General features: G+C 32.2%; 2 protein-coding genes across 2 annotated transcripts in view; one reads left to right on the top strand and one right to left on the bottom strand.

The window, feature by feature from the left end:
• Positions 1 to 16,288, top strand: part of LOC143915891 (monocarboxylate transporter 2-like) — a 258,485-nt gene that overhangs the window by 208,899 nt on the left and 33,298 nt on the right. The window contains exon 5 of the mRNA XM_077436713.1: positions 3,351 to 3,472. Coding sequence (XP_077292839.1) covers positions 3,351 to 3,472 — 122 coding nt within the window. The remainder of the gene's footprint in view (positions 1 to 3,350; positions 3,473 to 16,288) is intronic.
• On the bottom strand, positions 4,957 to 9,162 carry LOC143915352 (uncharacterized). The gene is made up of 10 exons (XM_077435965.1): positions 9,096 to 9,162; positions 7,986 to 8,053; positions 7,758 to 7,910; positions 7,509 to 7,663; positions 7,219 to 7,426; positions 6,841 to 7,018; positions 6,628 to 6,764; positions 6,331 to 6,547; positions 5,900 to 6,009; positions 4,957 to 5,765 (listed from the first exon to the last, which is right to left on the bottom strand). The coding sequence occupies exons 2-10, from the start codon at positions 8,037 to 8,039 to the stop codon at positions 5,760 to 5,762; spliced, it is 1,218 nt and encodes a 405-aa protein (XP_077292091.1). The 5' UTR covers positions 8,040 to 8,053; positions 9,096 to 9,162; the 3' UTR covers positions 4,957 to 5,759.

The raw sequence follows: 16,288 nt of genomic DNA, 5'->3' as shown, positions 1-16,288 counted from the left end.
TTCATACATATGTATAATATTTTTAAATGTTCTTTCCATCCGTTGATTCAACTGTACATAAGTAGCATATGTATGTACATTTTTTATAATAAATAAATATGCTCGAGCATCAGCCGTCGTTTGTCGGTGTTGCCGGTCGGTTTCATTATAATAAATTAACTATCTGCGGGAAAAAAGGTGGATAAAAGCATAGTCCATTTCATTTCATCGCAAGATATCGGCCGAAGCCAGAGGTTATTCGGTCGGGAATATTTCAAGCGTGCTCGGCTGTAGTGATTTATCGAAAGGCACTCTGCACAGATGACTATAAATATTCGAGATGATCTCCAATGGAGCATCATCAGGACAGCACGCTCGCTCAATTGGACTCTCGTCGTTCCCTTTTCCACTCGACTCTCGATGACCAGCAATTATGTATTTCAGCATTGACAATAAACATAGCATCGATCCGTCTGAATACCCTTCGTACGCCCTTACCGATGTGGGCCAAAATTAATCACCTGATTTTCGTATGACTTCTTTTCACCCCATTCTTCATTTTTGATATAAATTAGAATATTATAATAAAAACATCTTTAATAAATTTCTTTTCATATAAAACTTTTATTTGATTTCAATGATTTTTATACTATTTTTAGTATAGAAAGTAAATCGCATATTTGTTATATAACATTGCATACATAGATAGGTTAATGTTTTGATATTTATTTTTTTAAATTATGATATTTTAATGACTATGTACATATATGCTACACTCAATTCATGAAATTGCTCATTTCATGTCAAAAATAATGCTTGGTTGGCAATTTTATTGCTTTTCTAATGAAATTGTAAAATATGCAAGAAGATTTTACGTATTTCATGCTTATTTGTCCGCTATGTAAATCTGATATATGTATTGTAAAATACTTCAATAAAAAAATCGGTCTTATTATCGGTATTATTATGTACTTGGTATATTATAATAATATAAACGAATGTAATTAGTATATTATATAAATAGAAACGAAATAATTACCATTATTTAAAAATTACACAATTTTTTTGCACAACCAATTTTATATTTGTATGTAATCATTACGACTTTCTTTCACTCGGCACTGATTTCAGTGGGGAAAAAATACATTTACGAACATTATACATATAAGTATATACTATGTACCGCCATAAAACTGTTTATTATCGCCGAACCATCGGCAATTTTATCTCTTTTGGGGATAAAATGGCGAATTGCTGGTCGAAATACCCATGTAAAATAATCAGGGATGGCCCACGTGATTTATAACCGACCACATTCAATAGACCCGAACGAATGCGAACAAACCGCGAAATGTGCACAGGGTGATCCGTAAAGACCGAGGCTAACTGTAAAGGGTGATGGAAGAGGTCAAATACAGAGAGCAATTAAATAAATTGAAAAGCGGGCCACAACTAATTTAACTATATGTATGTATAGTCGGTCTTCGTGACGGGCCCGAATGTGAAACGCCCGAAAACGCAAATATCGGAAGGCAAAGATCGAAAATCGAAAGATCTTAAGTCGAAAGATCAAAAAAAAGGGTGCATGGTAAACGGTACATACTCACTTAATTTGCGCGAGCAGGATACAACAGGAACAAGAGGAACAGGCTTTTCCTCCCGTATTAATGTGCGCGCGCAGAATACGGTAGGAAAAGCCTGTTCCTCTTGTTCCTGTTGTATCCTGCTCGCGCAAATTAAGTATGTACCGTTTACCATGCACCCTTTTTTTATCTTTCGACTTAAGATCTTTCGATTTTCGATCTTTGTCTTCCGATATTTGCGTTTTCGGGTGTTTCACATTCGGGCGTGTGAGGTAGACCCATCTATAGTATATGTATGTATTACTCAAAGAAGTGAGAAAAGCTATTTGTTTGGCATAACAAGGAGAAATAGAAAACGCAAAACGTGGGCAAGAAATATGACAAGGGGGGATTGATGTAATGGAGAGAGTTAAGATATTGAAATTGAATGAGCTGGTCACGTAGCTAGAAGATCTTACGATAGGTGGATTAAAGAAGTGCTCGAATGGTACCCGAAAAAATGTAAAAGGATGTAAGGAAAGCTACCGTAGAGATAAAATTATGAAATAAGAAAAATATAAGGGATGAAACAGACAATGTAGTCCGAAACAGAGACGAATAGAAGCATGTTGAATAGGCCTTCTTCCAGCGGTGAATGGCGAATAATGAATGTTGAATGACGTAAATGATGATGATATGTATGTATGTACATTTTTTTTCAATCGAACATTTTAACTAACATCTTACACTAGCCTTTACCGATCACTCCAAAGCGACGAGTGTACTGATACAGATACAATACAATAATACAATTAATACAAGCATTTTATACGATGCGAATTCATACAAACATCATCCACAATAGTAGAATTTTTTGCAGCATTTTATTTTAGAAATTGGCGAACCTCAAGACGCTAAATTGCTTAAGATTTGCAAGAGAGATTAGAAAGGAGATTTACAGGAACCGTTTCAATAAAAATCAGAAAAATTGGCAAATTGTAATAGGAAACTTATTTAATTTAAAATTATAATATACTCGAATTTTGCGATAAATATGACAGTTGGCAATTTTGTGGAACCATTTCAATGAAATCGTATAAATTGGCAAACTCTGATAGGGAACGATCGACCTTGAAGTCATATATCCCAGATCTGGCCAACAGCACAGCCAGGGATTGAACCCGTGACCACACAATTGAAAGTATTACACGCGAGCCATTGCTCTATACTGCTGGTTAACTTCTCCATATATGTATAAAATTAAAAAGTGGTATAACACCAATCTTAAGAAAAATATACGTTTAATTCAAAACATGCACATATTTGAAGATATAAGAAGATCAAGTTCAGTGTCTAGTTCCATTAGCAATTTTTATTAATTTCATCTGAGTGTGAGTTAATTTGTTCGCCCACACTCCCTATATTCCCTTCATATTCCAAATCCCTTCTCCTCATCCCAGTCGAGTCTGAATCTACATAGTGTGATGCTGTCACCCGCCACAATAGCAAAAGCTCCTCTCTCTCTCGTCCATTGTGATTTTTATATTACGCCTGGCTTAATTTCACGCCACGACACCTTTGAGCTCAAGTATAAACATGTACATAATCAGTGGCGAGCTGTTAAATTTCAACCATAAAGTTCAAAATGTATATACGGAGTGGTCTCCAGCATCGCGAGACACTTGTGTCGGACGATTTTATTTTTAATATCATATGAAAGGTTGAGTGTGTTCAACTTGAGTTGAAATTCCTCAAGAATACAATACCGTATCAAAAATTCAATCACAATAATGTGCCATTTGTTTTCAGGTGGATAATATGTGGTGCAGCATTCTTGGTGAACTTGCTGAGTAGCGGACTGCAGCTTGCATTCGGTCTACTGTACATTTATGCATTGAAACACCTGGGAGATGCAGCCGGATTGATGGCAGGTAAGTTCGAAAGCAATACATACATATGTGTGCATGTACATATGTGACATACATATATAAACTTAAATACGTTAGATATTAAATTATCTATATGTAGATTTATATAAAAAATATTTAAATCTTCAAAAATCCACATGGGTTTTTAATTTGATCCCAAGCATAATTCAAATCGAAATACAGGATGCATGGATTCAAAATTCACTTTATACGTAGTGTTACTTCAAATTTCAATTGTACCACCATATAAAAATGATTGTACTTCATGAAATTTGCGATTGCAAGTTTAATTACATATATAGTATTTGATATGTAAGGTATTTGAAGATACGGTTTTAAAAACGCAATGGATCTGTTTTGTTAAGAAATTTTGTGAAAAATAGTTATTTTCGGAGTCACAATTATTAATTACGGACTTAAGGGTATATATCTCGCATCATTTGAATCGCATTTAAAAAAACTATGTTCCTCCAAGCAAGCACATGGATCCCATTATATGTATTTTGTAAGAAGATTTAATTAAGAAAAGAAAATATTATATATTATATCTACTTTGTAATTTTGTGTTTTTATAAAAACCATTTATCAGTAATAGAATTATGATGAAATAGTAGATAAATATATTAAACTTTGTGCATTTTATAATTGTGACTATGCAAATGACTTTTTTTCCACAAAACTTCTTACCAAAACAAATCCATTGCGTCTACCCTGTCTTCAAATTACTTACCATGCAAATACTATATGCCGGATTTTCGATCATCGTTACATTCAGATAATGTTTATTAATTATATAAAAAATATTTCTATTTTTATTACTTACCTCTTATTAAGTTCACATGGTTTTCGTGTTAGTGGTCATTTTTTATATCTCTTATCTCTTATCCGATCGTTTCATACATTGCCATATTGCTCATTTTGGTCATCAATATACGTTAATGTATCGTCTGCCATTACGTTGGAGATAAAATATCGTATACAATGCGTATCAAATATCCAGAATTTCGGGTACAGTGACATCTATGACGGTACGGCAAGCTACCATAATCTATCTTCAACCTTTTCGCCTTGATATGGCCATTTCAGATTTTAATTGTTTAAACGCCTATAATTCACTCTATATTTTATAAAATTTGCTCTATAGGTTATCGTTATCTCTAATATTTAAATATTTATAGTTTTAACTCTCATATGTATATATAAATTTCAAATTTGGCGTCTAGCTTAATGTAATGTAATACACGATATATATTGATTTATGGCCAAATATGTCAGATCTGACATTTCACGGCTAAAATGTCTTCGCGAGGTTTAACTGCGAGATAAGTATTCAATAAGAAGTTATGTTGTATCTAATTGTTAATATGATTTACAATAAGCTTACATACATTTAGTTTTTTACAATAAGCTTACATACATACATCACATACAATTATTTTTAGTTATCAGCTGATTTAATTTATCTGATGATTGAAAAGTTCATTTCTGTAAATACATAAACTCATTTAATCATTGATCATTCAATCATTCAATCATACATTGATAAACTATTCTTAACTGTATGGATTACATTACAATTTCATTGTTAATATTATTACAACTTCAATTTTATCATTAAAGCAATCTTAGTATTAATAAACTAATCTTAACTGTAAGGTTCCCGGCATAAATGAGTATACATATTTCCGGCAGCAACTCATTAACTCAAATTTCAATTTAAACTTTTTCAATAAATTATGTAATTATGATTGTAAATCATTCGTTCCTGAATGTCCGCCATTATTGTTTTTTTTTCGCGTACCACCAACCATCAACCACATACCAACCAGTGGTACGCGTACCACAGGTTTGGAACCGCTAGCCTAAAGGAAACATTAGTAGCGATCAGTAGTCACCGGAGCCTGAGGGGGCCGTGTATTGTTCAAAGGTTGTAAATGCATTGTTAAAGGTTTGCCGAACATTGGATAGCACTGTGACTATCCTACCTCTAGTGATCAGTATATGTATATAGAAGATTTTTCTTTTGTTATTGTATTCGTATTATATTGTATATACGTTTTGGCAGTGGTTTAGCTGTGACGTAAATATATATACATACTGTCAATTTTGAATTATGTCTTTTTCATAAAAGTCGTGTAATATACATACATAAAAAGTAATAATAATGAAAACAAATATTTAGCGATCTTTTGAAAGGATTTATATCGGAACATTAATTGTCGAAAGCTTTATAGATTATAAGTTGTGAGGAATATTTGAAAATTTCACCAATTGATTCAATTCTTCAATGTCAAAACTGAAAAATAAGCAAATGAAAATATCACATTTAATTTTCTTCAAATACATACATATGTACATATGTATATGAATATAAAAAAAATATTATTAATTATTTTTTATCTAAAACTTATAGGATTTCAATATACAAACCTTTTTATATACTCTTTTGATATTAGATACTCCATCGTTAAATACTGATGAAATTTGTTTACTGCCTTTTTCGATATCTCGGACGAATCCCGGAGTATGTCTACGTGTATCTAAAATTTATTATATTGTAATTTATGTATGTATGTATATAAGAACAGATTATGTTATGTGTGGTTATATAATGGCCATTCAATTTTAATTTATTTAAATAAAAATTAACAGTCCAATTTTGTTTATTTGAGATGTGCATTTTAGTCGTTTGAAATTGAGATATTATTTTAATTTCTATATGCCCAATTTTCATCCCTCAAATCATAAAATTGGACTGAGAATAGAATTAAGTAATGAAATCAAAAGAAATCAAAGTGTGGCCATTACGTACATATGTACATATATGTATATATGTACGTCAAAGTACTCGTTTCTCTTACCAGTGTTTGTTGAAACATTATCATTGACTTCATTTGATTTTTGCTGTTCATTATTTGATTCTAAAGTATTCTCAGATTGTTCTTTTGACGTGCTTGCCTTTTCAGAATCTAATTGAAAGTGTATTTCTGTATATTCGGTAGAAGTGACATCCAAAGATTCCGATCGATTTATGTTACATGGCATGCTCTCATCACGTTCATTGACATCATTTACTTTCTACTGAAAAAAAGTATTATAATTAGATAAGTTTTTATAAAGATTGGTTAAATTTATAAATTTAATTATTTAATGTTTACCGAATTTTCTTCATTGCATTTAATATTTGCAACTAATGCATTGTAGTAGCGTCTATTGCTAGGCATATCTCCAATATTAATCCATTCTCTTGGTGTAATAGGATTGTATTGTAAAATAGATTTTGAATTTTCATCCCCTAAAACACCGCAATTTAATGAAGAATAAATAGTACTTCAAAATAAAATAAATTCAATGTGATAAAAAATTTTTACCGAAACATATAATATTATTTTGATAAACTACCGCACTATGGGCAGCAAGCGTTTTGGGTAATTTTTTCAACCCATTATCCCAATAATTTTTCCCTATATCGAATTGTTGCAGCAAATCCGTAGTTGAAACATCTGATGAACCTCCTATTGCATAAATTTTATTTGTTAGAGAAACTGCCTGAAATTCAAAACAAAATATAAGCTTCTTTTAAGATTATCATACAATTACCAATTCATGTGATTGGAAATTATTTTGTTGATTTCATAAATAAAGCAATGATTGTTTCATGAATAAAGAAACCAGTTTCTCGAATTAATCGTAAGATATATGTATTATATTATAATTAGTTTTTGGGACTTAAACACTAACAAACGTACAGCTAAATTAGATCGATATGGATCTATTGGATTAGCTTCCCTCCAATCATTCGTCTCAGTACAATAAATTTCAACTTGATTTAATTCCATATAATCATTTTCCCCTCCGATGACTATAATCTCACTATTATTAGAAACTGCAGCGTGATTGAATCTTTTATTACGCATAGATTTAACGACATCCCAAGTCTTGGTTGCTGAATTCCATCTAAAACCAAACGAATCAATGAATAATTTAGCAAATATTATGCATACATATATGTATGTAAGTTGTTCAATTTCTCCATTACTTCTCTACTGTATCAAGTGCCTTTTGATCTGAATCGACTCCTCCAATTACATAAATTACATTGTCAACAACTGAAGCTGTTGCAAATTGCCTTTTTTGATTCATTGGTGGATTTTTTTCAATCAGGAATTTCGTGTTTAGATCCAAACACCATACCTGTTTGATTAACATCACAAATTACAAATATGATTAAGATAACTTTACTAAATTTCTACATCAACATTTACATAAATATATGTAAGAAAATAACCTTATTTGTGACTTCGTTATCATAATATCCACCCAACAAGAACAAGTTGTGATCCAACACAACAGAAGTAAAAGATTTCATTTTTTTGCCTAAATTGTAAAATATAGACCATCTTTTTGTTTTTAAATTGTATATTTCAATCAAACCGGCTTGCTGAAAGATTGGTAAAGATAAAAAAAAATTTCAATCGACAAATCGACCATAATATTGGTTTAATAATATACTCACATCATCAATTCCTCCTACAATTAAAACACATTCTTCAGTATCGCCGGAAGCCATTTTATTAAATATTCCTAAAAAAAATCCATATAATATTTAACACATTAAATAAAATCCTCTCATAATCAATTCTGACTAATTTGAGTAAGTTATTAAAAAATTCAGGCCAATTTTCAGCTCGAATTAATTAATTAGCTTTATTAGTGACATTTTTATGTGATTTGCATTAATAGAAAAACCATTTATAATTTTACTACCATCTCCCACACATTTTCCTAATTTCATCAACCCATCCTCCCTGCGATCCTCGTGTTACCTCTTTGCATTCTCTCGGGTACCATTCTAGCACTACTTTTATCCACATTTCGTCCATTTTTCTACCCACGTGGCCCACCCATTGTCATTTCAATATTTTCACTATGTCCACAACACTTGTCATACTTCTCACCCACGTATTCCCTTTTCTGTTTATCCTCGTTATGCCAAGCATACAACGTTCTACGGTGCGGTGCAAGCGCTCGACAATCACCAGACAGACTGAACGACAGATTAACTGGATGGCAGCTTGAAACGCAATTCTCGATAAGTTCCGAATCTTGCCTTATTAAACTCGCCAGAAAGATCCAACTCAATTTTAATAATTGCATCTAAAGGTTACTCGTCATCTGATGTGCAATATATCATTCGAGAAGACGAGAATTGCGTTTAAAGCTGCCATCCAGTTTATCTGTCTATATATACTGTCTGATGATTGTCGAGCGCTAGCACCAAACCCAACGTTCTATACTTCTTTGAGTGCATAAGACTTTGTGTTACAACTTGGCGTTCAATGTCCAAGTTTCACATCCATACGTCATCACCGGCAAAAAACATTGATCGAAGATGTTTTTCTTCAGACATACTGGCATTTTTGATTCATTCATTCGGCCAAATGCATTCCATCCTAATTTCATACGTCTCTTTGTTTATTTTTATAATGTACTTACAATGAACTTTACAAGACTCAAAATTGATAACTCAAACAGAACGTTTCTCAGTTAAATTTATTAAGAAAGAATGCCTGAGAAATTTAAGCAATATAATACAAAATATATGTACACGTATAATATCAATTACCTCAACCAGCATCCAAACCGAACAGTTAAATGTGACTGTACAAAGTATTGAAAACATTCAATGTGTGATAAGATAAGAAAATTTTATATACTATAATCGCACACATTTAAGTTTTTTTATCGTAATAATTCGGTATAAACATTCGCTCATATCGCATAATGTATATGTACATAATTGATGTGAACTGATACCGATGCATGAAGTTTTATCGCAAAATAAATAGCCAAAAGTCCAGTTTTCGCCCACAAATCATACGATGCGACATATAAAAGGCTTAAAAGTTGAACTCGGCCAATAAAAGCGGCGAAACTAACGCCGCCATTGGAGAAAGTTTTAGCTGAAAGCTCTCCTGAAAGCGCTCGCGTTTGATATATTGTTCTGTGTGCACTCTCAATTCCCCATAAGTGTCCTATCGATTTCAGTTCGTTTTATTTCACCTTTTGTGCTGCAAACCAGTTGAAACTCCCATGAGAGTTCAATGCCTGAAAATTGATTCAAAATATTTTCAATGGTCAATTATTATAGATTATTATTATACACACAGTGTTTGCCCATTCAGTAGAGCCTTCAGTGAATTTAGTCTTTGGCTGATTTGACAACCTATTCGATGTCATATAATTTAGACAAAACTATTATATATTAGTAACTTGTATTTGACTTAATAAACAATATATGGTTAAACGAAAAACGCGCACATAACACATTTACTATGCGTACATTATGCTTTCGAGTGGAGTGGTTACGGTTCAATTCCCACTAGTAGCTGTTAGCCAGACCTTAGTTTGTGACTGCAGGTCGATCGTTTCCTTTCAGAGTTTGCCAATTTTTCTGATTTTCATTGAAACGGTTCCTGTAAATTGGCATTTCCTTTCCAGTCTCTCTTGAAAATCTCAATTTATTCAACGTCTTGAGGTTTGCCAATAACTATAATAAAATATTGCAAAAATTTCTCCATAGATGTCACTATGAATAATGTTTGTATGAATTCACATTGTATAAAAATGCTTTTATTAATTTTATTGTATTTATATTAGTACACTCGTCGCTTTGGATCTGTAAAGGCGAGTGTACATTTTTGATTGAAATTAAAAAATATATAAATTAAATAACAATGCCCCGCAAAGCTATGCCGCACCGAAAAACCCGCACCGACAATGCCGCGCAAAACAAAACTACAAGATTTAATCTAATTTAATAAAGCAAAAGTTCTTTTTACAAGATAGAAATAGAAACATATGTATTTGAAAAAAAAATGAGAAATACGTACGGAGGATTATTTTATATTATAATACAACGTTTGAAAAAAATATATTTTTCAATTGCAATCGAAATTTTATTTTATAATTTTGAAAAAAACTAAAAAGTCCCCAATTTCAGCCCAAAAACCAAAACACATGTTTTTTTTAATTGTCTTGCGCGGCGCGGCATTGTCGTGGACAGCTTTGTCAGGATGCCAAAATACATACATACATACATACTTTATAATATTTAACTGATTATCAACGGGCATTTCACTCATATATGTTTTTACTAAATCTAATTCACTCAAATAAATATGGAACGCTGTGTGCTAGGCATAACCAGAAGAGGAAAGGAAATAAATACGCGGATGAGAAGTATGACAGAGATACATAGTTGAAGACAGAAATTACAATGGGTGAGTCACTTAGCTAGAAGAATGAACGAAAAATGGACAAAAGAAGTGCTGGAATGGTACCCAAGATAATGTAAAAGAGTGAAAATAAGGCCACAAAGAAGATGGGTGAATGACATTAGAAAAATAAATACATGAATATTTGGGGTAAGATAGATGAGAGTTACGCAAAACAGAGACGATAGAAACATCTTCATCTACGAATAGATGGTGATATTTATATATATATAGCATCTAAATTTATTTTTAAATGTTCTCTTAATTTCATAGCATAATTCATCAATAATCATTACTGAAATGAACTCGGTCTGATAAGAGCCGTGAATACCAAGCATATCACATAATTGGCCCAATTCAGACGAAGATTGTTCCATCTCTTTTTGAATAAACATTTTTCCGAGATAAACTCACTCGATCGAAGGGTTAAAATTCGAAAGTCGATTAATTTTAATCCTTATTTCCCAGCTGTTTTGTAGATAAACGGCTCGTCTTCGAGGTTTATGCAAATTTTCGCGGAAACTTTCGGTCTTCCAGATTTTAATCTATCTGCGAATTTTCCAAAAAAAAAAAAAATACTGAACAAACTCGATTTGCATATCGAGCGCGACTTTTCCAATTTGGCCCGGTACTTAAAAAGGGTGGTTTTTCGCACCGGAAGTAATGAATTATCGTCGCGTCATTAACCGACCAACCCTTCATCAATTATTCCATTGCATTTTTAATACACATAAATTTATTTATATAAATAGTATACAGAATAAAATACATATGTCCATAATACTGTTTATTTATACGTTGCATGTTCGATGAAGTGTTCGTGTTAAATTTGCACTCTATGGCCAAATTGTTGCAGGTGCATAATCTACATTCTACAGATTGTTACAACGTGCTTTAATGGAACTCATCACAAATTGCATCAACTTGCTGCACCCGAATGCATTCCTTTTATGCACCTGCAATAGTTCCATTCAATGCTGACAAACGTTCAGCAATAATTCCAAGCAATCTGAATGAATCGTATAATGGATCCAGCTAATTAATGGATTGCTTTAAATTGGAAATTATATGCATTGAAAAGTTTAATAAATGCATTTAATTATTATTATAAAATAAAAGTTATTTTAATATTGATAAATGCGTTATTAAACTTTGTTCTTGATATTACATTTTTTCTAGTAAACTTTGTACAGATTGTTCTTAATATTTTCTAATGTTGTTTAATTTTAATTTACTTTATTATTATTAAAATTCTCAATTATTGAACAAAATTTAATTATATCACAGTAGGAAATGTTACTATCAATAAATCGCCTATTTTTTGCCGTAACATTAAAAGTGCGGCAGAATAACGGGTAATTCAAAATTTCACATTTTATGCATATAATTTTCGTCAATTCAATTTAAAATTGGTTTTATACAAATTATAATCTATATTTTTAAACAATTTCTACAATTTTTTTATATTCAAATTAAAAATAAAGCATAAAATAATTATATTTTTTTAATGTAGCGCAATTTACAAACAAATTTCACGCAATTCGGCCACCGTTTAAATCGTAAAAATGATTAAAAAAATCCGTTTAATTAATGTTTCACGATTTAAATTTTGATTTTATTTCGAATGATTGCTTCAAAAATGTATACGTCGTATTGAAAATAAGTAATAATTAAGAAACAGCCCGTTCCTTCGCCGCGCCGCTAAAGCCCGCCGTTTTCTTTCTACTTTTTTACCCGATTAAAATATTATAATTGACGCAAATTTCGAAATAACACTTTTGCGAATGATTAAACGAAGTGCTCAGAGGAAAAATCGGGATGAAATATACCATGGAAGACCCTCGTCCTTGCGTTAATGGAACGACTATGCTCCCTTGGCGCGTTGTATTCAAAAGGTCGCTTCTGTCGAGAGCCTCATCACATATTCATAAAGGCTAAATTAATCAAAGTCTTCAAAGTCAGAGACTTAGGCTTCGCCCTCTCGATGGATTGTTTCCTATTTTGCTCTAAATGAGAGGTTTCCCTTCCTTGGGTCATTTCGCCACGAAAAACCCGTCAAAAAACAACTAAGTATAATAGAAATGTTTTATGTACATATGTTTATATTATGCTCTATGCGTAGATCTACCTTTTTTAACTAGAGAAATAATACTTTATATGTAGTATACGTTTTAAATATAATATATTTCATAAACATGATACATTATACACGTACATACATACATATATGCGTGTGCTGAAATGGGTTTTTATTAAAGAATGTCTTTTCGGTGTTGGCCGACTGATTTATGACCTTTTCTCACCGCAATCCTATTCCGAATATATTTTTATATACATATAATATTAAAATATTGGCCGAGGTAACCATCACCAAAAATATCGTATATATAATACATATATGATATATTTGAATTATAATTGCTTGTCGTATGCTATTTTTTTATAAAGTTTATAATTAATGATGTTAATCTATTATAAATATAATACATGTAGGTATGTATAATATATAGGTATAATATAATAGGCTAGAATTCATATGTAATTTTAAATTTTGAGATTTTCACTAACAAAAAATATATACATATTTATAATTAAGGCTTTTCATAGAAATATTAATCGATGAACGTTAGAAAAGAATGTAGAATTGTTGGTTTGAATCTCTTCAACATTCGATGAAGTAATTGAGTATTTTTCCTGTCATTTAAAATGACAGTCTCAGCTATAGCAAAATATTTTATACATACATAAATATATACAGAATACTGTAACGTTTGATCGTTTTGGAATTTCTTCTTAATTTCAGTCATTTTATAGAGACTTTATAGCACTATTTCGTCAACTACTCTCAAATAGTAGAGAAAAAAATCATAAAGTGAACAATCATATAGAGATTTCCATACAAACATATCGGTAAACGAAACTATTTTCATAGTGGTTACCCAAATATCAAAAACCTGTCTGCCAACAGATCAGGCTTTTGTTCAAAATGTAATACAATAGTCGGGTGATACAACTTGTGTTCGTTGCAAAGTCTTTTTTAACCGCTACCACTCGTGGAATTTTCGATCTTACACCGGCATTTTTTTAATAAGTTAAAGATGCAAAATAAATATTTGACTCGCATAATTCGAGGCTTTCAGAGCATGTAAAAAACCAGGTATCGCACTAATGGAGCTATTGCATACCAGAAGATAGGTCGTGGGTTATTAAAAACACAGATCGACCTTCTCTTGTTAGAATTTTCCCATTTTTTCCAGCTAAATTGTTGTGACAGATCCAAAAAATCTGTCTCCTCCCCCTCAGTGTCTCACTTATTCGAGTTAACGGAATCCCGAATTTTTTGAAGCTTATAAGTAGTCACCGGATTCTGAGGGGGCCGTGTATTGTTCAAAGGTTGTAAATGCATTGTTAAAGGTTTGCCGAACAATGGATAGCACTGTGACTATTCTACCTCTACTTATAAGATTATGCTACCAAAATAATGTGTTTCACGCAAATTTGCTGTGTATCAAAAAATGTTTTGGTTATTTATAGATGTCTCTATTGTATTCTATGTACTATTATGTTTAAAATTGTTAGTACTTATGTGTAAAATAAAATCTAACCATACGTGTCGCCTTAGGGTAATTACTGTCATGGTACATATTGATGTATGTTTGTATGTTATAAAAAGTAAATAAAATCTATACACGAGAGATTAAGGGTGTTTCAGATTTCTCGATATAATGGATTAAATGGCAGCCCTAATGACATAGTTGCATTTTCAAAAAACAACTCAAATTATCGAGTTCGTTCATAGTAGATGATGCTTTTAAAACCAATTTTAAACGTGAAATATTGTACATTTCGGAATGGAAATTCGAAGCGACTCGCCCGTGAGTCGCTGGCGTACAAATTTTCACAAACTTTTTACGTACTAGATAAACTTGAAACTTACTTGACAAATTATTTTTACCGATATATGTAATTTTTAATGGCAAGATTTGGGTTTTTTAATGATTTCAAAATTGCATTTGGCAAAACAGCTTTTTGTCAGACTGAAAATTCTCAAAAACGAAGCAATGATTTGTCTCTTTATATATTAGGGTCATAGCCAAATACAACGAGAAACTTGTCTGCAGACAAATCTCTAGGTCAATGCCGCCTTTAACCACGACCAATCCAATAAACCAATCACATTGAAGTTTGTCAAGCTGATAAACGAGGATTTCAAATATAAAATCCAACAATCGATTGTTTCCTTTGGCGTACTTTTTTATCACAACCTGCTCACAGCTCAATTTGTAGGTACATATCTTCACAGGAGCTATGTTGCTCGAAACGGTTTTACCCAATTAATGCAGGTACTTATCCCGAACCACCAGTAGAGGAGTCCAGGGACGAATTCGACAATTGCAAAGTCGTCGACTATAAACGCTCCCAAGATAATGCTAATAGATTTCCAGCGTAATGTTTGAATAGATTAGGACTGGCGTAATTTGTGGCAGCACTCTAGCAGAGCAAGAGAGAGAGAGAGAGAGAGGACCCACAGCTAGATAATAATCTGACGTCTAAAGGTTTCCACAATTTATACCCGAGCTTTAATTAATACAGAGCCCAGTCGAGTCTCCTCTAGCCAGATTGTGCAAATTTTCAACGGAAATCGCAAAGATCCCACCCGCTATCCCACTTGACAATTTCCCAGTCATATTGTACACCTGAGTGAATAAAACGTGGCTTTATGAGTGGCTTTGAAAGATCTCCATTGCGTTCTTCGGAGCTTATTATGTAGTAGCCGATTTTGAACCATCTCCTTACAATTTCTTCCTTGAGAAGTTTCTTAATCTCGAAATTTCATTTTTGAGCTTTCACTGCTTTACTTCTGCTATAGAGCGTCGCAATTTTTCATCCATTTGTATTTCGACTTTCATTATATGTATTATTTTTAGTTCTGCTTAACATCCACCTGAAAAAACCTATTGGAAACCATTCAACAACATCCTTTTATTTATTAAAGTCGCTTAATATTTACCAATCCTTTTGCCATTTTTTTTTAATTCTTTATATACTTCCCAGTTTGTCCCTACTAACATCCATGACTGAGGGAGAAATTTCTTCCAGATAGTTTCTTTATAGAACATTCACATGTACATATTGTAGCTTGAACGTGTAGAGATTTCCAAGATCAGAGTGAAAGATGCAGTGAGTGGTGCTAGAGTTAGTTTATTGCTGTTCCGTCGATGAGCCAGCTCCGAATGAACCACGAGACAAATCAGCTGAATATATACATATATATCTACACAGCGTGTGCTCTCAGCACACATATATCATTGGTCAATGGGTCTCGAGATCTTATTGGTTGTTGTATAAAGCTTATTCATATAAGCCTTTTTGACACAAACGATAAATCAGGTGATCAGTGCTAGTAAGCCAGTGGTCAACGAGCGCCAATCACTTAATTTTTACTTCTGACTATCTCAGAAAACTTCCCATTAGAATTGTCTCCTGTCGATTAAATACGAATGTAATAGAGCCCAATTTTCTTTTTAATTCATTTTCTTTC

The sequence above is a fragment of the Arctopsyche grandis genome, chromosome 8 (genome assembly GCF_051622035.1).
Source record: "Arctopsyche grandis isolate Sample6627 chromosome 8, ASM5162203v2, whole genome shotgun sequence".
NCBI classification, from domain to species: domain Eukaryota; kingdom Metazoa; phylum Arthropoda; class Insecta; order Trichoptera; family Hydropsychidae; genus Arctopsyche; species Arctopsyche grandis.
This window is presented reverse-complemented; position numbering and strand designations above follow the sequence as displayed.